This window comes from Labrus bergylta, chromosome 20 (assembly GCF_963930695.1).
Source record: "Labrus bergylta chromosome 20, fLabBer1.1, whole genome shotgun sequence".
NCBI classification, from domain to species: Eukaryota; Metazoa; Chordata; class Actinopteri; order Labriformes; family Labridae; genus Labrus; species Labrus bergylta.
The window spans coordinates 165169-192500 of record NC_089214.1 but is presented as its reverse complement, the minus strand read 5'-3'; the positions used below and the strand labels follow the sequence as shown (position 1 = coordinate 192500).

Genomic DNA, 27332 nt, shown 5'->3' with positions numbered 1-27332 from the left:
TCTCTGACCTGTCTGTCTCTGACCTGTCTGTCTGTCTCTGACCTGTTTGTCTCCCTCTGACCTGTCTCTCTCTGACCTGTCTGTCTCATGTCTGTCTGTCTGTTTCTGACCTGTCTGTCTCTCTCTGACCTGTCTGTCTGTCTGTCTCGGACCTGTCTGTCTCCCTCCCTCTGACCTGTCTCTCTCTGACCTGTCTGTCTCATACCTGTCTTTCTGTTTCTGACCTGTCTCTCTCCCTCTGACCTGTCTGTCTGTTTCTGACCTGTCTCTCTCCCTCTGACCTGTCTGTCTGTCTCTGACCTGTCTTCCTGTCTCTGACCTGCCTGTCTCTGACCTGTCTGTCTCTGACCTGTCTGTCTGTCTCTGACCTGCCTGTCTCTTACCTGTCTGTCTGTCTCTGACCTGTCTGTCTCCCTCTGACCTGTCTGTCTCCCTCTGACCTGTCTGTCTGTCTCTGACCTGTTTGTCTCCCTCTGACCTGTTTGTCTCCCTCTGACCTGTCTGTCTGTCTCTGACCTGTTTGTCTCCCTCTGACCTGTCTGTCTGTCTCTGACCTGTGTGTCTCTCTCTGACCTGTCTGTCTCTGACCTGTCTGTCTCCCTCTGACCTGTCTGTCTGTCTCTGACCTGTCTGTCTGTCTTTGACCTGTCTGTCTGTCTCTGACCTGTCTGTCTCTGACCTGTGTGCCTCTCTCTGACCTGTCTGTCTGTCTCTGACCTGTCTTTCTCTGACCTGTCTCTCTCATACTTGTCTGTCTGTTTCTGACCTGTCTGTCTCTCTCTGACCTGTCTGTCTGTCTGTCTCTGACCTGTCTGTCTGTCTCTGACCCGTCTGTCTCATACCTGTCTGTCTGTTTCTGACCTGTCTCTCTCCCTCTGACCTGTCTGTCTGTCTCTGAACTGTCTGTCTGTCTCTGACCTTTCTTTCTGTCTCTGACCTGTCTGTCTCTGACCTGTCTGTCTGTCTCTGACCTGTTTGTCTCCCTCTGACCTGTCTCTCTCTGACCTGTCTGTCTCATGTCTGTCTGTCTGTTTCTGACCTGTCTGTCTCTCTCTGACCTGTCTGTCTGTCTGTCTCGGACCTGTCTGTCTCCCTCCCTCTGACCTGTCTTTCTCTGACCTGTCTGTCTGTCTCTGACCTGTGTGTCTGTCTCATACCTGTCTGTCTGTTTCTGACCTGTCTGTCTCTCTCTGACCTGTCTGTCTGTCTCTGACCTGTCTGTCTCTGACCTGTGTGCCTCTCTCTGACCTGTCTGTCTGTCTCTGACCTGTCTTTCTCTGACCTGTCTCTCTCATACTTGTCTGTCTGTTTCTGACCTGTCTGTCTCTCTCTGACCTGTCTGTCTGTCTCTGACCTGTCTGTCTGTCTCTGACCCGTCTGTCTCATACCTGTCTGTCTGTTTCTGACCTGTCTCTCTCCCTCTGACCTGTCTGTCTGTCTCTGAACTGTCTGTCTGTCTCTGACCTTTCTTTCTGTCTCTGACCTGTCTGTCTGTCTCTGAACTGTTTGTCTCCCTCTGACCTGTCTCTCTCTGACCTGTCTGTCTCATGTCTGTCTGTCTGTTTCTGACCTGTCTGTCTCTCTCTGACCTGTCTGTCTGTCTGTCTCGGACCTGTCTGTCTCCCTCCCTCTGACCTGTCTTTCTCTGACCTGTCTGTCTGTCTCTGACCTGCCTGTCTCTGACCTGTCTGTCTGTCTCTGACCTGTCTTTCTCTGACCTGTCTCTCTCATACTTGTCTGTCTGTTTCTGACCTGTCTGTCTCTCTCTGACCTGTCTGTCTGTCTCTGACCTGTCTGTCTGTCTCTGACCCGTCTGTCTCATACCTGTCTGTCTGTCTCTGACCCGTCTGTCTCATACCTGTCTGTCTGTTTCTGACCTGTCTCTCTCCCTCTGACCTGTCTGTCTGTCTCTGAACTGTCTGTCTGTCTCTGACCTTTCTTTCTGTCTCTGACCTGTCTGTCTCTGACCTGTTTGTCTCCCTCTGACCTGTCTCTCTCTGACTTGTCTGTCTCATGTCTGTCTGTCTGTTTCTGACCTGTCTGTCTCTCTCTGACCTGTCTGTCTGTCTGTCTCGGACCTCTCTGTCTCCCTCCCTCTGACCTGTCTCTCTCTGACCTGTCTGTCTCATACCTGTCTTTCTGTTTCTGACCTGTCTCTCTCCCTCTGACCTGTCTGTCTGTTTCTGACCTGTCTCTCTCCCTCTGACCTGTCTGTCTCTGACCTGTCTCTCTCCCTCTGACCTGTCTGTCTGTTTCTGACCTGTCTCTCTCCCTCTGACCTATCTGTCTGTCTCTGACCTGTCTTCCTGTCTCTGACCTGCCTGTCTCTGACCTGTCTGTCTCTGACCTGTCTGTCTGTCTCTGACCTGCCTGTCTCTTACCTGTCTGTCTGTCTCTGATCTGTCTGTCTCCCTCTGACCTGTCTGTCTCCCTCTGACCTGTCTGTCTGTCTCTGACCTGTGTGTCTCTCTCTGACCTGTCTGTCTCTGACCTGTCTGTCTGTCTCTGAGCTGTGTGTCTGTCTCATACCTGTCTGTCTGTTTCTGACCTGTCTGTCTCTCTCTGACCTGTCTGTCTGTCTCTGACCTGTCTCTCTCTCAGTCCCAGTCCTTTCCCAGTAGGAGAGCAGGTTTTAAAGTTGGGATGAAGCTGGAGGGAGTCGACCCGCTCCACCCGTCCATGTTCTGTGTGCTGACAATCGCAGAGGTAACACACACACACACACACACACACACACACACACACACACACCTGTCTGCTGTCACTCAGGAGAGTCTCCTGTCTTTCTGTCAGGTGATAGGCTGTCGGTTACGTCTTCATATTGACGGGTACTCGGAGTGCTATGACTTCTGGGTAAACGCTGACTCCGCCCACATCAGACCGGCGGGATGGTGTAAAGACAGCAACCACAAGCTCCACCCACCCAAAGGTGAGAACAGGAAGTCCCGCCCTCTCAATGAAACATTCTGACACAGTCACCTGTCTGTCTCTCTACAGGTCACAGTGAGACACAATTTGATTGGCCCATCTACCTTCAGTCCACCGGCTCTCATGCTGCCCCGCCCACACTGTTCACCCGTCGCACTGAAGTCAGTACACACCTGTCTGTCTCTCTGCCTGTCTGTCTCTCAGAGCTGTAGCCCCTGTGTCACCTGTCTGTCTCTCAGAGCTGTAGCTCCTGTCTCACCTGTCTGTCTCTCAGAGCTGTAGCTCCTGTCTGACCTGTCTGTCTCTGTGCCTGTCTGTCTCTCAGAGCTCTAGCTCCTGTCTCATCTGTCTGTCTCTCTGCCTGTCTGTCTCTCAGAGCTGTACCTCCTGTCTCACCTGTCTGTCTCTCAGAGCTGTAGCTCCTGTCTCACCCGTCTGTCTCTCTGCCTGTCTGTCTCTCAGAGCTGTAGCTCCTGTCTCACCCGTCTGTCTCTCTGCCTGTCTGTCTCTCAGAGCTGTAGCTCCTGTCTCACCTGTCTGTCTCTCTGCCTGTCTGTCTCTCAGAGCTGTAGCTCCTGTCTCACCTGTCTGTCTCTCAGAGCTGTAGCTCCTGTCTCACCTGTCTGTCTCTCAGAGCTGTAGCTCCTGTCTGACCTGTCTGTCTCTCAGAGCTGTAGCTCCTGTCTGACCTGTCTGTCTCTGTGCCTGTCTGTCTCTCAGAGCTGTACCTCCTGTCTCACCTGTCTGTCTCTGTGCCTGTCTGTCTCTCAGAGCTGTACCTCCTGTCTCACCTGTCTGGCTCTCAGAGCTGTAGCTCCTGTCTCACCCGTCTGTCTCTCTGCCTGTCTGTCTCTCAGCGCTGTAGCTCCTGTCTCACCCGTCTGTCTCTGTGCCTGTCTGTCTCTCAGAGCTCTAGCTCCTGTCTCATCTGTCTGTCTCTCTGCCTGTCTGTCTCTCAGAGCTGTAGCTCCTGTCTCACCTGTCTGTCTCTCTGCCTGTCTGTCTCTCAGAGCTGTAGCTCCTGTCTCACCCGTCTGTCTCTCTGCCTGTCTGTCTCTCAGAGCTGTAGCTCCTGTCTCACCCGTCTGTCTCTCTGCCTGTCTGTCTCTCAGAGCTGTAGCTCCTGTCTCACCTGTCTGTCTCTCTGCCTGTCTGTCTCTTAGAGCTGTGATTTCTCTGTGGGGATGAGGTTGGAGGCGGTCGACAGGAAGAACCCTGGACTGGTCTGTGTCGCCTCTGTTGCTGATGTCATCGATGACCAGCTTCGAGTTCATTTTGACAACTGGGATGACACATATGACTACTGGTAAGAGAGACAGGTGGAGGAGAGACAGGTGGAGGAGAGACAGGTAACATTGTGATGTTCTGTTCTGTTTGTTTTGATCAGGTGTGACAGCAGCAGTCCTTACATCCATCCTGTTGGCTGGTGTGAAGAACAGGGGCGCCCCCTGACTGCTCCACAGGGTACTACACCCGTACACACATTCCTCACGCTGTCACACTCTGAACTCTGCAGCATCACCATGTGCTCTCTTTGCTCAGGTCATCCAAGTCCAGAGAACTTCCTGTGGGAGGACTACCTGCAGGAAACTGGTTCCACTGCTGCTCCCAGTTCAGCATTCACACTGGTGAGGAAACAACTAGATAATAAAGGAAACTAGGAGGTAGAGAGGGTAACAAGGAGGTGGGGAAGGATACAATGAGGTAAAGGAGGAAACAAGGAGGTGGAGGAGGAAACATGGAGGTGGAGGAGGAAACAAGGAGGTGGAGAAGGAAACATGGAGGTACAGGAGGAAACAAGGAGGTGGAGGAGGAAACAAGGAGGTAGAGAGGGTAACAAGGAGGTGGAGAAGGAAACATGGAGGTTGAGAGGGTAACAAGGAGGTTGAGAAGGACAGGAAGGAGACAAGGATAAAAAGATAGAGAAGTAGGAATAGAAGGGAGGAGCAGGTAAGAAAGTTCTTGGGTCCAATCAGAGAGCTGATTATTGACTGGTGTCTTTGTGTCCAATCAGAGAGCCCCTCATGGTTTCCAGGTGAACCACAGACTAGAAGCGGTCGACAGGAGGAACCCCATGCTTATCCGTGTTGCCACGGTAACAGATACAGAAGACTTTAGGGTGAAGGTAAGCTGTCTGTCTACCTGTCTGTGGCTCTGAGTGATGTCATCATGTAACCAGGTGTGTTTACCTGTCTGTGGCTCTGAGTGATGTCATCATGTAACCAGGTGTGTTTACCTGTCTGACGCTCTGAGTGATGTCATCATGTAACCAGGTGTGTTTACCTGTCTGTGGCTCTGAGTGATGTCATCATGTAACCAGGTGTGTTCACCTGCAGGTTCATTATGACGGCTGGTCGCAGCAGTTTGATGTCTGGTGTGACAGCGACCTCAGTGATCTCCATCCTGTCGGCTGGTGTCAACGCACAGGACACCCACTGGACACGCCCCCAGGTCAGACAGACAGGTCAGAGGGAGAGAGACAGGTCAGAGAGAGAGAGACAGGTCAGAGAGAGAGAGACAGGTAGGTCAGACAGACAGGTCAGAGAGAGAGAGAGAGACATGTCAGAGAGAGAGAGACAGGTAGGTCAGACGGACAGGTCAGAGGGAGAGAGAGACAGGTCAGAGAGAGAGAGACAGGTAGGTGAGGTTACAGGTTTATTGATGATTTTGACTGTGTGTGTGTGTGTGTGTGTGTGTGTGTGTGTGTGTGTGTGTGTGTGTGTGTGTGTGTGTGTGTGTGTGTGTGTGTGTGTGTGTGTGTGTGTGTGTGTGTGTGTGTGTGAGACAGGTTCTTCCCCCCTCTCCTCTCCCCCTCAGGGTGTGTGTCCAACCCCAGGCTGCAGAGGCATCGGACACATTAAAGGGGCAAAATACAATGGACACCACAGGTAAAACACACAAGTCATGTTTCCATCTGCTGAGTCGTGTTTCTTTTTATCGAGTCATGTTTCCACCTGCTGAGTCGTGTTTCCACCTGCTGAGTCGTGTTTCCACCTGCTGAGTCGTGTTTCTTTTTATCGAGTCATGTTTCCACCTGCTGAGTCGTGTTTCCACCTGCTGAGTCGTGTTTCCACCTGCTGAGTCATGTTTCCACCTGCTGAGTCATGTTTCCACCTGTTTGTATCAGTAATGTTTCCACCTGCTCAGTCGTGTTTCTTTGTATCGAGTCGTGTTTCCATCTGCTGAGTCGTGTTTCCACCTGCTTAGTCGTGTTTCTGTTCATCAAGTCGTGTTCCCACCTGCTTAGTCGTGTTTCTTTTTATCAAGTCGTGTTTCCACCTGCTGAGTCGTGTTTCTGTTCATCAAGTCGTGTTCCCACCTGCTGAGTCGTGTTTCTGTTCATCAAGTCGTGTTCCCACCTGCTTAGTCGTGTTTCCACCTGCTGAGTCGTGTTTCTTTTTATCGAGTCATGTTTCCACCTGCTGAGTCGTGTTTCTTTTTATCGAGTCATGTTTCCACCTGCTGAGTCGTGTTTCCACCTGCTGAGTCGTGTTTCCACCTGCTGAGTCGTGTTTCTGTTCATCAAGTCGTGTTTCCACCTGCTGAGTCGTGTTTCTTTTTATCGAGTCGTGTTTCCACCTGCTGAGTCGTGTTTCCACCTGCTGAGTCGTGTTTCCACCTGCTGAGTCGTGTTTCCACCTGCTGAGTCATATTTATTTTTATCGAGTCGTGTTCCCACCTGCTTAGTCGTGTTTCCACCTGCTGAGTCGTGTTTCTTTTTATCGAGCCATGTTTCCACCTGCTGAGTCGTGTTTCCACCTGTTGAGTCGTGTTTCTTTTTATCGAGTCATGTTTCCACCTGCTGAGTCGTGTTTCCACCTGCTGAGTCGTGTTTCCACCTGCTGAGTCATGTTTCCACCTGTTTGTATCAGTAATGTTTCCACCTGCTCAGTCGTGTTTCTTTGTATCGAGTCGTGTTTCCATCTGCTGAGTCGTGTTTCCACCTGCTGAGTCGTGTTTCTTTGTATCGAGTCGTGTTTCCACCTGCTGAGTCGTGTTTCTGTTCATCAAGTCGTGTTCCCACCTGCTTAGTCGTGTTTCTTTGTATCGAGTCGTGTTTCCACCTGCTGAGTCGTGTTTCTGTTCATCAAGTCGTGTTCCCACCTGCTGAGTCGTGTTTCTGTTCATCAAGTCGTGTTCCCACCTGCTGAGTCGTGTTTCTGTTCATCAAGTCGTGTTCCCACCTGCTTAGTCGTGTTTCCACCTGCTGAGTCGTGTTTCCACCTGTTTGTATCAGTAATGTTTCCACCTGCTGAGTCGTGTTTCTTTGTATCAAGTCGTGTTTCCACCTGCTGAGTCGTGTTTCCACCTGCTGAGTCATATTTATTTTTATCGAGTCGTGTTCCCACCTGCTTAGTCGTGTTTCCACCTGTTGAGTCGTGTTTCTTTTTATCGAGTCATGTTTCCACCTGCTGAGTCGTGTTTCCACCTGCTGAGTCATGTTTCCACCTGTTTGTATCAGTAATGTTTCCACCTGCTCAGTCGTGTTTCTTTGTATCGAGTCGTGTTTCCATCTGCTGAGTCGTGTTTCCACCTGCTGAGTCGTGTTTCTTTTTATCGAGTCGTGTTCCCACCTGCTGAGTCGTGTTTCTTTGTATCGAGTCGTGTTCCCACCTGCTTAGTCGTGTTTCCACCTGCTGAGTCGTGTTTCTTTTTATCGAGTCGTGTTTCCACCTGCTGAGTCGTGTTTCTTTTTATCGAGTCATGTTTCCACTTGCTGAGTCGTGTTTCCACCTGCTGAGTCGTGTTTCCACCTGCTGAGTCATATTTCTTTTTATCGAGTCGTGTTCCCACCTGCTTAGTCGTGTTTCCACCTGCTGAGTCGTGTTTCTTTTTATCGAGTCATGTTTCCACCTGCTGAGTCGTGTTTCCACCTGCTGAGTCGTGTTTCCACCTGCTGAGTCATATTTATTTTTATCGAGTCGTGTTCCCACCTGCTTAGTCGTGTTTCCACCTGCTGAGTCGTGTTTCTTTTTATCGAGTCATGTTTCCACCTGCTGAGTCGTGTTTCCACCTGCTGAGTCATGTTTCCACCTGCTGAGTCATGTTTCCACCTGTTTGTATTAGTAATGTTTCCACCTGCTCAGTCGTGTTTCTTTGTATCGAGTCGTGTTTCCATCTGCTGAGTCATGTTTCCATCTGCTGAGTCGTGTTTCTTTGTATCGAGTCGTGTTTCCACCTGCTGAGTCGTGTTCCCACCTGCTGAGTCGTGTTTCTGTTCATCAAGTCGTGTTTCTTTTTATCGAGTCGTGTTCCCACCTGCTGAGTCGTGTTTCTTTTTATCGAGTCCTGTTTCCACCTGCTGAGTTATGTTTCTTTTTATCGAGTCATGTTTCCACCTGCTGAGTCATGTTTCTTTTTATCGAGTCATGTTTCCACCTGCTGAGTCGTGTTTCCACCTGCTGAGTCGTGTTTCCACCTGCTGAGTCATGTTTCCACCTGCTGAGTCATGTTTCCACCTGTTTGTATCAGTAATGTTTCCACCTGCTCAGTCGTGTTTCTGTTCATCAAGTCGTGTTCCCACCTGCTTAGTCGTGTTTCCACCTGCTGAGTCGTGTTTCTTTTTATCGAGTCGTGTTTCCACCTGCTGAGTCGTGTTTCTTTGTATCGAGTCGTGTTTCCATCTGCTGAGTCGTGTTTCCACCTGCTGAGTCGTGTTTCTTTGTATCGAGTCGTGTTTCCACCTGCTGAGTCGTGTTTCTGTTCATCAAGTCGTGTTCCCACCTGCTTAGTCGTGTTTCTTTGTATCGAGTCGTGTTTCCACCTGCTGAGTCGTGTTTCTTTGTATCGAGTCGTGTTTCCACCTGCTGAGTCGTGTTTCTGTTCATCAAGTCGTGTTCCCACCTGCTTAGTCGTGTTTCTTTGTATCGAGTCGTGTTTCCACCTGCTTAGTCGTGTTTCTTTTTATCAAGTCGTGTTTTCACCTGCTGAGTCGTGTTTCTGTTCATCAAGTCGTGTTCCCACCTGCTGAGTCGTGTTTCTGTTCATCAAGTCGTGTTCCCACCTGCTGAGTCGTGTTTCTTTTTATCGAGTCATGTTTCCACCTGCTGAGTCGTGTTTCTTTTTATCGAGTCATGTTTCCACCTGCTGAGTCGTGTTTCCACCTGCTGAGTCGTGTTTCCACCTGCTGAGTCGTGTTTCTGTTCATCAAGTCGTGTTTCCACCTGCTGAGTCGTGTTTCTTTTTATCGAGTCGTGTTTCCACCTGCTGAGTCGTGTTTCCACCTGCTGAGTCGTGTTTCCACCTGCTGAGTCGTGTTTCTTTGTATCAAGTCGTGTTTCCACCTGCTGAGTCGTGTTTCCACCTGCTGAGTCATATTTATTTTTATCGAGTCGTGTTCCCACCTGCTTAGTCGTGTTTCCACCTGCTGAGTCGTGTTTCTTTTTATCGAGCCATGTTTCCACCTGCTGAGTTGTGTTTCCACCTGCTGAGTCATGTTTCCACCTGTTTGTATCAGTAATGTTTCCACCTGCTGAGTCGTGTTTCTTTGTATCAAGTCGTGTTTCCACCTGCTGAGTCGTGTTTCCACCTGCTGAGTCATATTTATTTTTATCGAGTCGTGTTCCCACCTGCTTAGTCGTGTTTCCACCTGTTGAGTCGTGTTTCTTTTTATCGAGTCATGTTTCCACCTGCTGAGTCGTGTTTCCACCTGCTGAGTCGTGTTTCCACCTGCTGAGTCGTGTTTCCACCTGCTGAGTCATGTTTCCACCTGTTTGTATCAGTAATGTTTCCACCTGCTCAGTCGTGTTTCTTTGTATCGAGTCGTGTTTCCATCTGCTGAGTCGTGTTTCCACCTGCAGAGTCGTGTTCCCACCTGCTGAGTCGTGTTTCTGTTCATCAAGTCGTGTTCCCACCTGCTTAGTCGTGTTTCTTTGTATCGAGTCGTGTTTCCACCTGCTGAGTCGTGTTTCTTTTTATCGAGTCATGTTTCCACCTGCTGAGTCGTGTTTCTTTGTATCAAGTCGTGTTTCCACCTGCTGAGTCGTGTTTCCACCTGCTGAGTCATGTTTCCACCTGCTGAGTCATGTTTCCACCTGTTTGTATCAGTAATGTTTCCACCTGCTCAGTCGTGTTTCTTTGTATCGAGTCGTGTTTCCATCTGCTGAGTCGTGTTTCCACCTGCTGAGTCGTGTTTCTTTTTATCGAGTCGTGTTTCCACCTGCTGAGTCGTGTTTCTTTGTATCGAGTCGTGTTTCCACCTGCTGAGTCGTGTTTCTGTTCATCAAGTCGTGTTCCCACCTGCTGAGTCGTGTTTCTGTTCATCAAGTCGTGTTCCCACCTGCTTAGTCGTGTTTCCACCTGCTGAGTCGTGTTTCTTTTTATCGAGTTGTGTTTCCACCTGCTGAGTCGTGTTTCTTTTTATCGAGTCATGTTTCCACCTGCTGAGTCGTGTTTCCATCTGCTGAGTCGTGTTTCTTTTTATCGAGTCATGTTTCCACCTGCTGAGTCGTGTTTCCACCTGCTGAGTCGTGTTTCTTTGTATCGAGTCGTGTTTCCACCTGCTGAGTCGTGTTTCCACCTGCTGAGTCGTGTTTCTGTTCATCGAGTCGTGTTTCTTTTTATCGAGTCGTGTTCCCACCTGCTGAGTCGTGTTTCTTTTTATCGAGTCGTGTTTCCACCTGCTGAGTTATGTTTCTTTTTATCGAGTCATTTTTCCACCTGCTGAGTCGTGTTTCTTTTTATCTAGTCATGTTTCCACCTGCTGAGTCATGTTTCTTTTTATCGAGTCATGTTTCCACCTGCTGAGTCGTGTTTCCACCTGCTGAGTCATGTTTCCACCTGCTGAGTCATGTTTCCACCTGTTTGTATTAGTAATGTTTCCACCTGCTCAGTCGTGTTTCTTTGTATCGAGTCGTGTTTCCATCTGCTGAGTCATGTTTCCATCTGCTGAGTCGTGTTTCTTTGTATCGAGTCGTGTTTCCACCTGCTGAGTCGTGTTTCCACCTGCTGAGTCGTGTTTCTGTTCATCGAGTCGTGTTTCTTTTTATCGAGTCGTGTTCCCACCTGCTGAGTCGTGTTTCTTTTTATCGAGTCGTGTTTCCATCTGCTGAGTTATGTTTCTTTTTATCGAGTCATTTTTCCACCTGCTGAGTCGTGTTTCTTTGTATCAAGTCGTGTTTCCACCTGCTGAGTCGTGTTTCCACCTGCTGAGTCATATTTCTTTTTATCGAGTCATGTTTCCACCTGCTGAGTCGTGTTTCCACCTGCTGAGTCGTGTTTCCACCTGCTGAGTCATGTTTCCACCTGCTGAGTCATGTTTCCACCTGTTTGTATCAGTAATGTTTCCACCTGCTCAGTCGTGTTTCTTTGTATCGAGTCGTGTTTCCATCTGCTGAGTCATGTTTCCATCTGCTGAGTCGTGTTTCTTTGTATCGAGTCGTGTTTCCACCTGCTGAGTCGTGTTTCCACCTGCTGAGTCGTGTTTCTGTTCATCGAGTCGTGTTTCTTTTTATCTAGTCATGTTTCCACCTGCTGAGTCATGTTTCTTTTTATCGAGTCCTGTTTCCACCCGCTGAGTCGTGTTTCCACCTGCTGAGTCGTGTTTTCACCCGCTGAGTCGTGTTTCCACCCGCTGAGTCGTGTTTTCACCCGCTGAGTCATGTTTCCACCCGCTGAGTCATGTTTCCACCCGCTGAGTCGTGTTTTCACCCGCTGAGTCATGTTTCCACCCGCTGAGTCATGTTTCCACCTGCTGAGTCCTGTTTCCACCCGCTGAATCGTGTTTCCACCTGCTGAGTCGTGTTTTCACCTGCTGAGTCATGTTTCCACCCGCTGAATCGTGTTTCCACCTGCTGAGTCGTGTTTTCACCCGCTGAGTCATGTTTCCACCTGCTGAGTCATGTTTCTTTGTATCTCCCTCAGTGCCTTCGGCTGTCCGTACTCAGACATTAACATGCGTAAAGAGGTGGTACTTCCTGATAGGTTGGGAGGAGAGCGAGTCGTCACTCTGGTTCCTTTCACACAATTTCACCGTGGCAACCATCCCGACAGGTAACCGTCCTTAACCTTCAGTCTGGATTTCTGAAGACTTCTTACTCAAGTTATTGTAACCTGTCTGTCTCTCCCTCTCTGTCTGCCTGTACCTGTCTGTCTCTACCTGTCTGTCTGCCTGTACCTGTCTGTCTCTACCTGTCTGTCTGTTGAACAGTATTCAGGTGAAGATGGAGAACGTTGACCTGCCGCTGCTGCCTCTGGGGAAAAGAAGAATGACAGACAGGTGAGAGAGAGAGACAGATGTGTGTGGGTGTATGTGTGTGTGTGTGTGTGTGTGTGTGTGCTGCAGAGATGAAGGATCTTTCTGATTGGCTCATTCAGGAGACCTGACCTGTCTCACTCTCTGCTTAGAATAGTCGACAGGATCATGTGAAGTGTGTGTGGGTGTGAATTGAGATACTCTTTAGATGTTATATAAAACAGGATTATATAAAAAACAACTGAGCTGTCTATGTCACACTACATGTGGTGAATTACCCAGCATGCATTAGAGTGACGTCACAGGGTCATCCATGCGTCTATCACTGTAACGGACTTTCTCTATCAGACGTGATTGTGTCGTCAAGACAACCATTATGTTGACAACATACTTTTCTACACTTCAGACTGCACAGAAACATCTCACTTCACTTCCTGTATTTTTGATATACATTCCTCTCCTCTGGCTCCTCCCACAGAGTGTCTCAGCCAACCAAATTCCTCCGTGTGAAAAAGGAAGAGAAGCTTCACCCGGGAGCCCTCGGTCCAGGTACCACAAACTCAAACCTGCATTTTTCCTCACAACCAGCAGGGGGAATCTGGTTAATCTTCTTCTGCTGTTGCTTCAAGTGCCTCCTTCTGGTCCAGAAGAGAAACTACACACACACACAGGTGTAGTTTCCATAGAAACAGTCATCTAGAAACAGATGAAGTGGCTGTTTCCATGGAAACATCTCGCCATGGTTACTGCAGTGTTGGTTGTGTTCTGTGCTGAGGACTGCAGCACGAAACTGTCTCACTGCTCAGTGAGGTGAGACGGGTCAGTGCAGAGGTGTCCTGCTGAGTCTGCCCCTCATCTATCTTTCCTTTACCTGTCTGTCTCTCTAGCAGAGTCCAGTCTGCAGGCCACCCTCCACCAGTCTGTCTTCCTGTCGGCCATGTCGGCTCAGCCTGGACGCGACCTGTCTCTCTGCTGGGAGCAACACCGCAAACTTCTGCCAGGGCTGACCGGAGTCCACGCAGAGACCGTCCAACAGTGGAGTGTCCAGCAGGTCAGTTACAGACAGACAGGTCAGAGAGAGACAGACAGGTCAGAGAAAGAGAGACAGACAGGTCAGAGAGAGACCTGTCTGTCTGTCTGTCTCTGACCTGTCTGTCTCTGACCTGTCTGTCTGTGACCTGTCTCTCTCTGACCTGCCTGTCTCTCTCTGATCTGCCTGTCTGTCTCTGACCTGTCTGTCTCTGACCTGTCTGTCTCTGAAATTTCTGTCTGTCTCTGACCTGTTTGTCTGTGACCTGTCTCTCTCTGACATTTCTGTCTCTGACCTGTCTGTCTCTGACCTGTCTCTCTCTGACCTGCCTGTCTGTCTCTGACCTGTCTGTCTCTGACCTGTCAGTCTCTGACCTGTCTCTCTCTGACCTGCCTGTCTGTCTCTGACCTGTCTGTCTCTGACCTGTCTGTCTCTGAAATTTCTGTCTGTCTCTGACCTGTTTGTCTGTGACCTGTCTCTCTCTGACCTGTCTTTCTCTGACATTTCTGTCTCTGACCTGTGTGTCTCTCTCTGACCTGTCTGTCTCTGACCTGTCTCTCTCTGACCTGCCTGTCTCTCTCTGACCTGCCTGTCTGTCTCTGACCTGTCTGTCTCTGACCTGTCAGTCTCTGACCTGTCTCTCTCCAACAGGTCTGTCTCTAACCTGTCTGTCCCTCTGCAGGTGTCAGACTTTGTGGAGTCTCTTCCTGGCTGTGAGGATCAGGCAAAACTGTTCAGAGATGAGGTGAACCAATCAGCTGTTGCAGAATATATTACATCTCTCTAAACCATCATTCATCTCATTGTTTTTGTTTGCCTCTGTCTGTTCAGCAAATTGATGGGCGAGCCTTCCTCCTCCTCACCCAAAGAGACATCATCAGGATCATGTCAATCAAACTTGGTCCCGCCCTCAAAATCTACAACTCCATCCTTATGTTCAAACATGCTGAGGACAGGAACCAATCACACACTGAGGACAGGAGCCAATCACACACTGAGGACAGGAACCAATCACACACTGAGGACAGGAACCAATCACACAATGAGGACAGGAACCAATCACACACTGAGGACAGGAGCCAATCACACACTGAGGACAGGAACCAATCACACACTGAGGACAGGAACCCATCACACACTGAGGACAGGAACCCATCACACACTGAGGACAGGAGCCAATCACACACTGAGGACAGGAACCCATCACACACTGAGGACAGGAACCAATCACACACTGAGGACAGGAACCAATCACACACTGAGGACAGGAACCCATCACACACTGAGGACAGGAACCAATCACACACTGAGGACAGGAACCCATCACACACTGAGGACAGGAACCCATCACACACTGAGGACAGGAACCAATCACACACTGAGGACAGGAACCAATCACACACTGAGGACAGGAACCCATCACACACTGAGGACAGGAACCAATCACACACTGAGGACAGGAACCCATCACACACTGAGGACAGGAACCCATCACACACTGAGGACAGGAACCAATCACACACTGAGGACAGGAACCCATCACACACTGAGGACAGGAACCCATCACACACTGAGGACAGGAACCAATCACACACTGAGGACAGGAACCTCAGTGAGGACAGGAACCAATCAGACACTGAGGACAGGAAACAATCACACACTGAGGAGAGGAACCAATCACACAATGAGGACAGGAACCAATCACACACTGAGGACAGGAACCTATCACACACTGAGAACAGGAACCAATCACACACTGAGGACAGGAACCAATCACACACTGAGGAGAGGAACCAATCAAATATTCAGGACAGGAACCAATCACATGCTGAGGACAAGACCCATGCTGACGACAGGAACCAATCACACACTGAGGACAGGAGCCAATCACACACTGAGGACAGGAACCAATCACACACTGAGGAGAGGAACCAATCAAATATTCAGGACAGGAACCAATCACATGCTGAGGACAGGAACCTATCACATGCTGAGGACAAGACCCAATCACATGCTGACGACAGGAACCTATCACACACTGAGGACAGAATCCAATTACATGTTGAGGACAGGGACAGGGACAAATCAAATGCTGCAAATGCAACCCCTGGAAACTGCAAGTCATGACTTGGCCAATTAGAAAAAATCTGATTGAAGTCCCACAGTCTGTAGGAGGGTCTACATTACCAGCCAATCATGGAAAAGATTACTTTGTGATATCACAGTTTTTTATCTCAGGTGTTTCTGTGGTCACATTATGTCATGTAGGACGTTCTTCTCAAAGCTACAGACTAGGCCTCGCCTCTTTTTGCGGGCTGGACAAAAACCAGTTTGCAAAGAATCCTTGGGGCCTAAAGTACACACCTGCTGTGGTGAAAATCACAAGACAGCTTTGATTTTATATAAGCTATGGATGGAACAGAAACCACTAAACAGGACCAGACTCATTGAGAACAGACAGAAACCTCCAACAGGACCAGACTCATTGAGAACAGACAGTAACCTCCAACAGGACCAGACTCATTGAGAACAGACAGAAACCTCCAACAGGACTAGACTCTTAGAGAACAGGCAGAAACCTGGATCAGAACCAGACTCATGATGAACAGACAGAAACCTGGATCAGAACCAGACCCATGATGAACAGGCAGAAACCTGGATCAGAACCAGACTCATGATGAACAGACAGAAACCTGGATCAGAACCAGACCCATGTTGAACAGACAGAAACCTGGATCAGAACCAGACTCATGATGAACAGGCAGAAACCTGGATCAGAACCAGACTCATGATGAACAGACAGAAACCTCCAAAAAGATCAGATGCGTGGAAAACAGACCTCTGTTGAGACTGGATGTTAATTTTTACAAGTATTTGCTTTCATTTGCCTTAAAAAAATAAATCAGAGAAAATAACGTTTCAGAGAGGAAGAGTTTCTCAGGGTTCAGAGACACTGTTTGTGTTTCAGATCATCAACAAAGAAGAAGATGGAAAAAAACAAAGATTGAAGAAAACAAATAAACTATAGATTGAATGCACTGAAGACAATCTTTGTCATTGTTATAAAATCCTCCTCTGGTGTATTTATGGAAATTGTTCATAATATCAACCTCTAAATTCATATTGTCATTTATGTAAGAGCTCATGAACAGGTGTTTAACAGTTGATGACATCTCACTGGCCCCGCCCTTTTGGTGATGATGAAGTCCTCTGTTCCTCAGGATTTTCCCCTTCACAGTTTGTATGCTCACCTCTTGTGAGAGACTCTCTGTCTGTTTGACATCACATAGCTATATCAACCAAAGGCCCTGCCTCCTCTGCTGAGATTGGTCACTTTAAAGAAATAAAAAGACATGTGGAACCGTTTTTAAAATCTTTTCAAAAACTCTCTTGGATTTCAAAAGTCTTTATTTCTAGAGTTTATATTTTTAATTGGTATTGTTATTTACTGTCTCTCAACCTATTTCTATCTGAAAGTTTATATTAAATGTAAGTATTTATATGAACACATACACACTATGAGTCGTAGTCAGATCTGCAAGGGGCCCTCTGCTGCACATTCTCAGACTGTTTCCATCGAAACAGCTCCTGAAGTCACATGTCTGCACTGCTTTCATGTTTCAACAATCTGCAGATGTATATTTTCACTTCCTGTCAGTGTTTTACAGGATTAATAAAGTTTATGTTCCGATGTGAGTGCTGTTCATTCATTGGATAATACATCTCTTTACGCACACAGGTAGCATTGAAACAAGTAGCATTGAAACAGGTAACACTGACACACGTAGCATTGAAACAGGTAACACTGAAACAGGTAACACTGAAACACGTAGCATTGAAACAGGTAACACTGAAACACGTAGCATTGAAACAAGTAACACTGAAACAGGTAGCATTGAAACAGGTAACAGTGAAACACGCAGCACTGAAACAGGTAACACTGAAACAGGTAGCATTGAAACAGGTAACACTGAAACACGTAGCATTGAAACAAGTAACACTGAAACAGGTAGCACTGAAACAGGTAACAGTGAAACAGGTAGCATTGAAACAGGTAACACTGAAACAGGTAACAGTGAAACAGGTAGCACTGAAACAGGTAACACTGAAACAGGTAGCACTGAAACAGGTAACACTGAAACAGGTAACACTGAAACAGGTAGCATTGAAACAGGTAACACTGAAACAGGTAACAGTGAAACAGGTAGCACTGAAACAGGTAGCATTGAAACAGGTAGCATTGAAACAGGTAGCACTGAAACAGGTAACACTGAAACAGATAACACTGAAACAGGTAGCATTGAAACAAGTTAGACTGAAACACGTAGCATTGAAACAGGTAACACTGAAACAGGTAACAGTGAAACAGGTAGCATTGAAACAGGTATCTCTGAAACAGGTAGCATTGAAACAGGTAACACTGAAACAGGTAACACTGAAACAGGTAACACTGAAACAGATAACACTGAAACAGGTAGCATTGAAACAGGTAACACTGAAACAGGTAACACTGAAACAGATAACACTGAAACAGGTAGCATTGAAACAAGTTAGACTGAAACACGTAGCATTGAAACAGGTAGCATTGAAACAGGTATCTCTGAAACAGGTAGCATTGAAACAAGTAACACTGAAACAGGTAACACTGAAACAGGTAGCATTGAAACAAGTTAGACTGAAACACGTAGCATTGAAACAGGTAACACTGAAACAGGTAACAGTGAAACAGGTAGCATTGACACAGGTATCTCTGAAACAGGTAGCATTGAAACAGGTAACACTGAAACAGGTAACAGTGAAACAGGTAGCATTGAAACAGGTAACACTGAAACAGGTAACAGTGAAACAGGTAGCATTGAAACAGGTAACACTGAAACAGGTAACAGTGAAACAGGTAGCACTGAAACAGGTAGCATTGAAACAGGTAGCATTGAAACAGGTAGCACTGAAACAGGTAACACTGAAACAGATAACACTGAAACAGGTAGCATTGAAACAAGTTAGACTGAAACACGTAGCATTGAAACAGGTAACACTGAAACAGGTAACAGTGAAACAGGTAGCATTGAAACAGGTATCTCTGAAACAGGTAGCATTGAAACAGGTAACACTGAAACAGGTAACACTGAAACAGGTAACACTGAAACAGATAACACTGAAACAGGTAGCATTGAAACAAGTTAGACTGAAACACGTAGCATTGAAACAGGTAGCATTGAAACAGGTATCTCTGAAACAGGTAGCATTGAAACAAGTAACACTGAAACAGGTAACACTGAAACAGGTAGCATTGAAACAAGTTAGACTGAAACACGTAGCATTGAAACAGGTAACACTGAAACAGGTAACAGTGAAACAGGTAGCATTGACACAGGTATCTCTGAAACAGGTAGCATTGAAACAGGTAACACTGAAACAGGTAACACTGAAACAGATAACAGTGAAACAGGTAGCATTGAAACAGGTATCTCTGAAACAGGTAACAGTGAAACAGGTAGCATTGAAACAGGTAGCATTGAAACAGGTAACACTGAAACAGGTAACACTGAAACAGGTAGCATTGAAACAAGTTAGACTGAAACACGTAGCATTGAAACAGGTAACACTGAAACAGGTAACAGTGAAACAGGTAGCATTGAAACAGGTATCTCTGAAACAGGTAGCACTGCTTTCCCTTCCTAAGCCATCAGATGGCTTGCCAGAACTTTCTTTAGCTCAACCCGCTGTATGTAAACTGTATATAAACTGTAAATAAACTGTATATATAAACTGTATACAAACTATACAAACTGTATGTAAACTGTAAATAAACTGTATATATAAACTGTATATACGTTGTATGTAAACTGTATATAAACTGTAAATAGACTGTATATATAAACTGTATATACGTTGTATGTAAACTGTATATAAACTGTAAATAGACTGTATATATAAACTGTATATATAAACTGTATATACGTTGTATGTAAACTGTATGTAAACTGTAAATAGACTGTATATATAAACTGTATATATAAACTGTATATATAAACTGTATATACGTTGTATGTAAACTGTATGTAAACTGTAAATAGACTGTATATATAAACTGTATATATAAACTGTATATATAAACTGTATATATAAACTGTATATACGTTGTATGTAAACTGTATGTAAACTGTAAATAGACTGTATATATAAACTGTATATATAAACTGTATATATAAACTGTATATATAAACTGTATATACGTTGTATGTAAACTGTATGTAAACTGTAAATAGACTGTATATATAAACTGTATATATAAACTGTATATATAAACTGTATATACGCTGTATGTAAACTGTATATAAACTGTAAATAAACTGTATATATAAACTGTATATACGCTGTATGTAAACTGTATATAAACTGTAAATAAACTGTATATATAAACTGTATATACGTTGTATGTAAACTGTATATAAACTGTAAATAGACTGTATATATAAACTGTATATACGCTGTATGTAAACTGTATATAAACTGTAAATAAACTGTATATACGTTGTATGTAAACTGTATATAAACTGTATATATAAACTGTATATACGCTGTATGTAAACTGTATATAAACTGTAAATAAACTGTATATATAAACTGTATATACGTTGTATGTAAACTGTATATAAACTGTATATATAAACTGTATATACGCTGTATGTAAACTGTATGTAAACTGTAAATAAACTGTATATATAAACTGTATATACGTTGTATGTAAACTGTATATAAACTGTATATATAAACTGTATATACGCTGTATGTAAACTGTATGTAAACTGTAAATAAACTGTATATATAAACTGTATATACGCTGTATGTAAACTGTATGTAAACTGTAAATAGACTGTATATATAAACTGTAGATACGTTGTATGTAAACTGTATGTAAACTGTATACAAACTATACATAAATGTGCTGATTTGAAGCATCTATCTTCTCTATATAAACTTGTATACTTAATGTTTATTTCCTGGTTAAGTGTTGATGAACAACAACATGTTAAAAAAAGAATCTATACTTTTATGTTTGTTTGTTTTTCTTTCAGTTCTGAACAATATGAAATGTAAGAATTTTTACCCAGAATTCACAGCAGGTGAGTGTTAGGATCTGTGATGGGGACAGGTCCAATGCAGCATTTACACATTTTTCTTATGTTCTGCCTCTGTTGCCTAGCAACAGCAGCATCCCAGAATCAGCATCCCACACAGACCACACCAGGACCATAACCACAACGTAGTTTCCTAAACACAGAGAGAGACAGGCTAAGAGACAGACAGACAGACAGACAGGTAAAGAGACAGACAGAGAGGCAGACAGACAGGTAAAGAGACAGACAGGTAAAGAGAGAGTGCCCTTTTAATTGGCTTCATACTGATAAACATTTGCACTAATTTTTATTCATTCAAATTCGAACTGTTTCTCTCTCTGACCTGTCTCTCTCTCTCTCTGACCTGTCTCTCTCTCTGACCTGTCTGTCTCTCTTCACTCCCCATCACTGCAGGAAAAAAAGTGGTATAGAGGTGAATGCAGACAGAGAGAGCAGGGTAGAGAAAGGGGAGGGAAGAGCGTGAGAGGAGGGAGGAGAGAGAGGAGGGGGGACACGTTTGAAGAGGAGAAATCGTCGAGCTGCAGCAGATGGAGGAGACGAAGAAGATGACGATGAAGAGGAGAAAAGAGACGAAATATGAAGCAGCTCAAACTGTGAGAAACAAACACGCTGTTATCTTCTATTTTATGCTGTTCTGTTATATTCTATAATATACTGCTTGATGTTCTGTTCTGTTCTATACTGTTCTGTTCTATACTGGTCTATACTATTTTGTTCTGTTCTATACTGTTCTGCTCTGTTCTATACTGTTCTATACTGTTCTGTACTGTTCTGTTCTGTTCTATACTGTTCTATATTGTTATGTACTGTTCTGTTCTGTTCTATACTGTTCTGTTCTGTTCTGTTCTGTTCTGTTCTGTTCTGTTCTGTTCTGTTCTGTTCTGTTATGTTCTATACTGTTCTGTTCTGTTCTATACTGATGGTCGTCCCTCAGGCTGTGATTGGACATACTGTATGTGTTGCTCCCTATCCACTACATAGTGCACTATGTAGTGGATATGGAGTGAAGAATACTCCTGTAGTGCACTATGTAGTGGCTAGGGAGTGAAGAATACTCCTGTAGTGCACTATGTAGTGGATAGGGAGTGAAGAATACTCCTGTAGTGCACTATGTAGTGGCTAGGGAGTGAAGAATACTCCTGTAGTGCACTATGTAGTGGATAGGGAGTGAAGAATACTCCTGTAGTGCACTATGTAGTGGCTAGGGAGTGAAGAATACTCCTGTAGTGCACTATGTAGTGGATATGGAGTGAAGAATACTCCTGTAGTGCACTATGTAGTGGATAGGGAGTGAAGAATACTCCTGTAGTGCACTATGTAGTGGATAGGGAGTGAAGAATACTCCTGCAGTGCACTATGTAGTGGATAGGGAGTGAAGAATACTCCTGCAGTGCACTATGTAGCGGATAGGGAGTGAAGAATAATGGTCCAGATGTTGTTAGGGTTACCAGAGACATGTCATCAGCATATTTAAACAGAGTCAGTTCAGAACTCTCAATGACTGCTGCTGATGTGCTCTGCTTCTGGCCACTTCCTGTCAGCCCCTCTGGTCACTTCCTGTCAGCCCCTCTGGTCACTTCCTGTCAGCCCCTCTGGTCACTTCCTGTCACCCTTCTGGTCACTTCCTGTCAGTACCCTCTGGTCACTTCCTGTCATCCCTTCTGGTCACTTCCTGTCACCCCTCTGGTCACTTCCTGTCAGTACCCTCTGGTCACTTCCTGTCACCCCTCTGGTCACTTCCTGTCAGTACCCTCTGGTCACTTCCTGTCATCCCCTCTGGTCACTTCCTGTCAGTACCCTCTGGTCACTTCCTGTCAGACCCTCTGGTCACTTCCTGTCAGTACCCTCTGGTCACTTCCTGTCAGACCCTCTGGTCACTTCCTGTCAGCCCCTCTGGTCACTTCCTGTCAGTACCCTCTGGTCACTTCCTGTCATCCCCTCTGGTCACTTCCTGTCAGTACCCTCTGGTCACTTCCTGTCAGTACCCTCTGGTCACTTCCTGTCAGACCCTCTGGTCACTTCCTGTCAGACCCTCTGGTTGTCGTTTCCTCCTCTCTAGATGTCGTTGTGTTAACTGGCTGCTGTGTGAACTTGTTCTGTAAAGTCGACGAGACGACCTCGCCTGGTGACATGAGAGAGACGCCATGATGAGACGACCTCGCCTGGTGACATGAGAGAGACGCCATGATGAGACGACCTCGCCTGGTGACATGAGAGAGACGCCATTCTGCCCGTTGGAGGTTATTGTTGTGTTACAGAGCGTTGCTGTAACACATCTGATACTGCCTGTCTCTCTACCTGTCTCTCTCTCTCACTGACAGGAAGTGGGTGACTGAGTTCAGGTGAGGTCTTGGTGGGTTGGGCTTAGCCCCCTAAGCCACCATATGATTGGCTGTTGGTGATGATCGCAACCGGTGGCCTCCTGCGGATCAACGCACGACGACAAGATTCACTGAAAAACAAATCACAAAAAGAACACACACACAAGAAGAAGAAAAAGAAGAGGTAACACACACACACACACACACACACACACACACACACACACACACACACACACACACAGACACACACACACACACACAGACACACACACACACACACACACACACACACACACACACACACACACCCATGATGATGATGTCACTTCCTGTCCCCCAGGAGGAGTGAGGTGGTCGTGGTGAAGGGGAAGTTGAAGGTCTTTTCAGTCTCTGGTCTGGTGGCGGCTCTCGGCATACTGGTTCTGTTGGTGGGTGTCGTCATGGCCGCCCTGGGTTACTGGCCTCGAGAAGGACTGTTCCTCAGCGCACGGCCACAAGAGGGCGCTGCCATGGCATCAGTGTCTACCAGCAGGGCACCTGTAGACGTCCAGGTGAGGCAGGAGGGGGCAGTAGAACACGTGAGGGGGCAGTAGAACATGTGAGGGGCAGTAGAACAGGTGAGGGGGCAGTAGAACAGGTGAGGGGGCAGTAGAACAGGTGAGGGGGCAGTAGAACATGTGAGGGGCAGTAGAACAGGTCAGGGGCAGTAGAACAGGTCAGGGGCAGTAGAACATGTGAGGGGCAGTAGAACAGGTGAGGGGGCAGTAGAACAGGTGAGGGGGCAGTAGAACATGTGAGGGGGCAGTACAACATGTGAGGGGCAGTAGAACAGGTGAGGGGGCAGTAGAACAGGTGAGGGGGCAGTAGAACATGTGAGGGGCAGTAGAACAGGTCAGGGGCAGTAGAACAGGTCAGGGGCAGTAGAACATGTGAGGGGGCAGTAGAACAGGTGAGGGGCAGTAGAACATGTGAGGGGCAGTAGAACATGTGAGGGGGCAGTAAAACATGTGAGGGGCAGTAGAACATGCGAGGGGGCAGTAGAACATGCAAGGGGCAGTAGAACATGCGAGGGGGCAGTAGAACATGCGAGGGGGCAGTAGAACATGTGAGGGGGCAGTAGAACATAATTTGAAACGCCTCATAGTTTTTACATACAAATGAGCATTTTCTAATTTGAGATGATATTTACATGTATTTATATTTTCTCTTTGGTTGTAGGGGGGGGAGAGGGGGGAGGACGAAGCTGAGACTGTCTACAGAGGGGGAGGAGTCGACAGAGGGGGAGGAGGAGGGGATGAAGATGGAGGAGTGGGGGTTGGTTATAATCAAACAGAAAAACTCAACGGGACATCTGGACATCGCCCACAAGGCTTCCTGGAGGATTTCCTGGACAGGTGAACAAATAGACCGATCATACATGAAACAGATCCTTTAGTGCTTCTGCAGGTTCCACAGGATCTGCAGGTTCTACAGGATCTGCAGGTTCCACAGGATCTGCAGGTTCTACAGGATCTGTAGGTTCTACAGGATCTGTAGGTTCTAAAGGATCTGCAGGATCTACAGGTTCGACAGGATCTGTAGGTTCCACAGGATCTGCAGCCTCTACAGGATCTGCAGGTTCTACAGGATCTGCAGGCTCTGAAGGATCTGCAGACTCCACAGGATCTGCAGGTTCCACAGGATCTGCAGGATCTGCAGGTTCTACAGGATCTGCAGGATCTGCATGTTCCACAGGATCTGCATGTTCCGCAGGATCTGCAGGTTCTACAGGATCTGTAGGTTCTACAGGATCTGCAGACTCCACAGGATCTGCATGTTCCACAGGATCTGCAGGTTCTACAGGATCTGCAGGTTCTACAGGATCTGCAGGTTCTACAGGATCTGTAGGTTCTACAGGATCTGCAGACTCCACAGGATCTGCATGTTCCACCGGGGCTGCAGGTTCCACAGGATCTGTAGGTTCTTTAAGATACTTAAAATGAGGTCGTAGTCCTTAAAGCCTTCAAACCGGACTCTGTAACTGGATGTTTGTCCCACCCCTCTGCAGGTATCTGTACTCTGATAGGCTGAAGGTCTTAGGCCCTCTCATCATGGGCATCGGTATCTTCCTTTTCATCTGTGCGAACGCCGTCCTGCACGAGAACCGCGACAAGAAGACCAAAGTTATCAACCTTCGGGACATTTACTCGACCGTCATCGACCTCCACAGCCTCCGCAAACCCAATGCCTCCTCTGGCTCCTCCCACAATCCCCTCAATGGCCTCATTAACTACGTCCAATCAAAGAGCCTGGAGACCAAGCCTCGACAATACCCAGCCTCTTTGATGAACAGGAGGGAGGGAGGGGGAGGAGGGGAGGGGGGCAGGGCCTATGGTACAGAGGGAGGAGACTCAGTGTTCAGTATCTACCAGGAGGAGGAAGTTCCTGTTCCCCCTCCCTCCTCTGACAGACTCTCCCTCCCCCCAAGCTTCAGCCCCCCCCTATCTTCCACCTACTGGACCTCCTTTCAGAAGGAGGCACTCAGCTCCTTCACCCTCCCCCTCCGCCACCCACGCCCTCCCCCCTCCCACAGGAGGCACTCAGCTAGGACAGGGATGGGCGGGGCTAGCGACACAGGGGGGAAAAAGGAGCAGAGGATGGAGGAGGGAGGCCACAGAGGGGAGGTGGAGGAGATGTTTTTGCATCCACCACATCCTCTGTGCGCCTCCACTCCCCCCCCGCTGAGACCCGGTCAGGGATCATCTGGACTTTCCTGCAGCTCCTCCAGTCTCAACAGGGGGCCACCAGGAGGCTCCCAGGCCATGCTTCTCCTCTCCTGCTCCTCCCTCACCCCCTCCCACCTTTCCCTATCATCTCTGTCTCATCTCCTCTCCTCTTACTCCTCCACACTAGTCCCACCCTGCAGGAGGCGGAGCCTCCCGAGCAGCAGTGCCGCAGGTTACAGCAAACTGACAAAAGGAGAAGATGAATCGTTTGAGTCAACTGAGATGACATCATTACATTTTATGAAATCACAAGAGGGGGGTCAATGGTCAGGAGAAGTGACATCACACAGGGAGAAGCTCAGGATGATCTCGCAGGCCGACGACCAATCAGGAGTCAGAGAAGCACAAGTCGGAGGTCAAGTTTGATGACATCATCATCCAATAAGAAGGAACTGTTATTTTGGATATAAAATGTATTTCCATTTTAATAACCTGATTTGACTAGGATTAATTTGTTAACTCCAAAGATTAACTCATGGACTAGGAGTATTAACTCGTTGATTTGGAGGATTAACTCGTTGACTTGGAAGATTAACTCGTTGATTTGGAGGATTAACTCGTTGATTTGGAGGATTAACTCGTTGACTTGGAAGATTAACTCGTTGATTTGGAGGATTAACTCGTTGACTTGGAAGATTAACTCGTTGACTTGGAGGATTAACTCATTGACTTGGAAGATTAACTCGTTGATTTGGAAGATTAACTCGTTGACTTGGAGGATTAACTCATTGACTTGGAAGATTAACTCGTTGACTAGGAAGATTAACTCGTTGACTAGGAGGATTAACTCGTAGGAGGAACTGTCAGTTCTTAGCTCAGCTGACTGAGTAACAAAGAGAATATCAAACTTCATATTTACTGCAAATGTTTTTCTATCAAATGTTTGATCAGCTGACGTTTGATCAACAGTTGATGTTTGGGGTTTGGCGACTCGATGCGTCTGTATGGCGTTCAGTGTTTGATGAACTGCTCATGTGAAATAAACTGTGGCGTGATCGGACACTGTGAGTCGAGTGTACAGTTTCCATCCTGAGTCGTCAGTATTTAGAACATCCAACAGTTTGAGTCAGAAGCCTGTAGACTCTGGATTCTCTGTTGTTGATCAAACAGGAAGTATTTAGTTTCAAACAAACTCATGTTTGATGACCTGCAATCAATTCGACAACAGTCATGTTACGAAGAGCCTGATGTATAGAGAAGAGTTTAATCTGCATAAAGATAAACATCTCAGCTCAAGAGTGGAGATCTGTGGAGAATAAAAGAGGACTAAGAATAGAGCCCTGAGGAACACCTGGAGAATTTGGAGAACGTCCATGTAGTCCTGTACTGTAATACAGTACATTATGTCTGTTGGATTTTTATTTATTTAAATGATTTGATAAATGGATGTTATGCCCCTCCCCCTAGAGGCTTCAACAAGTAACCACTAGTTCAAAGACAACTCTGATGGAATCCTTGATCTTGATAATCACACTTACAATATATCAACTAACGCTCTAAATCTGTATTCTAACTGTGATTTCAGGAGTTTTTTTTTTAAAAGAACAGTGCATATAAGAGGGCTAAATAAGTTCATCATTTGTACCTGTGAATGTCACCTGTGACCTCAGAATGCGTCAAACACCTGTTCAGTTTAATATTTGAGCCATAACTTCCATCAGCATGTAACAAAACTATAACTAGAGGTTTAAACTCAAAGTATTTTATTTTAAAATTCTCCTGAGGGAAAGTTTTCCTTCACAACGTCTTCCACCTAAACTGAACCAGGATCAACCCAACACTACAACGTCCAATCAGATGAAGTTTCTAATAGTTTGTCTGCTGTGTTTGACATTTGACATCAGAAAATAAAAGGAAAGCACAATGAGCTCAGCTTTGTGTTGGATCTTTGTGTCCTCTCAGGTCTTCTGTGTCGTCTCTGGTTCATTCACTTCCTCGGACTCTTTAGTT

The 27332-nt window shown here is 46.5% G+C and overlaps 2 protein-coding genes across 7 annotated transcripts in view; both read left to right on the top strand.

Moving 5' to 3' along the window:
* The window catches only part of LOC110001238 (lethal(3)malignant brain tumor-like protein 4), a 19098-nt gene extending 2251 nt beyond the window's left edge, over positions 1 to 16847 (top strand). Inside the window, exons 4-18 of one of the 5 annotated variants that reach the window (XM_065948765.1) lie at positions 2602 to 2706; positions 2794 to 2929; positions 2998 to 3089; positions 4092 to 4234; positions 4316 to 4392; positions 4471 to 4556; positions 4943 to 5053; positions 5265 to 5379; positions 5717 to 5816; positions 11791 to 11919; positions 12077 to 12145; positions 12600 to 12670; positions 13009 to 13172; positions 13834 to 13896; positions 13983 to 16847. In XM_065948765.1, the coding sequence (XP_065804837.1) occupies positions 2602 to 2706; positions 2794 to 2929; positions 2998 to 3089; positions 4092 to 4234; positions 4316 to 4392; positions 4471 to 4556; positions 4943 to 5053; positions 5265 to 5379; positions 5717 to 5816; positions 11791 to 11919; positions 12077 to 12145; positions 12600 to 12670; positions 13009 to 13172; positions 13834 to 13896; positions 13983 to 15278 (2757 nt within the window). In that variant the 3' untranslated portion in view covers positions 15279 to 16847. Of the gene's footprint in view, positions 1 to 2601; positions 2707 to 2793; positions 2930 to 2997; positions 3090 to 4091; positions 4235 to 4315; positions 4557 to 4942; positions 5054 to 5264; positions 5380 to 5716; positions 5817 to 11790; positions 11920 to 12076; positions 12146 to 12599; positions 12671 to 13008; positions 13173 to 13802; positions 13897 to 13982 lie in introns of those variants that run through there. The other 4 variants (XM_065948764.1, XM_065948763.1, XM_065948767.1 and 1 more) reach the window with 4 other exon arrangements.
* A 3601-nt stretch (positions 16848 to 20448) lies between these two features.
* tmem200ca (transmembrane protein 200C, genome duplicate a) lies at positions 20449 to 27287 on the top strand. 2 transcript variants are annotated; one of them, XM_065948721.1, is made up of 6 exons: positions 20449 to 20886; positions 22353 to 22498; positions 22615 to 22798; positions 22958 to 23168; positions 23836 to 24011; positions 24665 to 27287. In XM_065948721.1, the coding sequence occupies exons 3-6, from the start codon at positions 22695 to 22697 to the stop codon at positions 25746 to 25748; spliced, it is 1575 nt and encodes a 524-aa protein (XP_065804793.1). In that variant the 5' UTR covers positions 20449 to 20886; positions 22353 to 22498; positions 22615 to 22694; the 3' UTR covers positions 25749 to 27287. The 2 variants fall into 2 exon arrangements, with proteins under 2 accessions (XP_065804793.1, XP_065804792.1); XM_065948720.1 differs by lacking the exon at positions 22353 to 22498 and having other exon boundaries at positions 20450 to 20886.
* Positions 27288 to 27332: the final 45 nt, after the last annotated feature.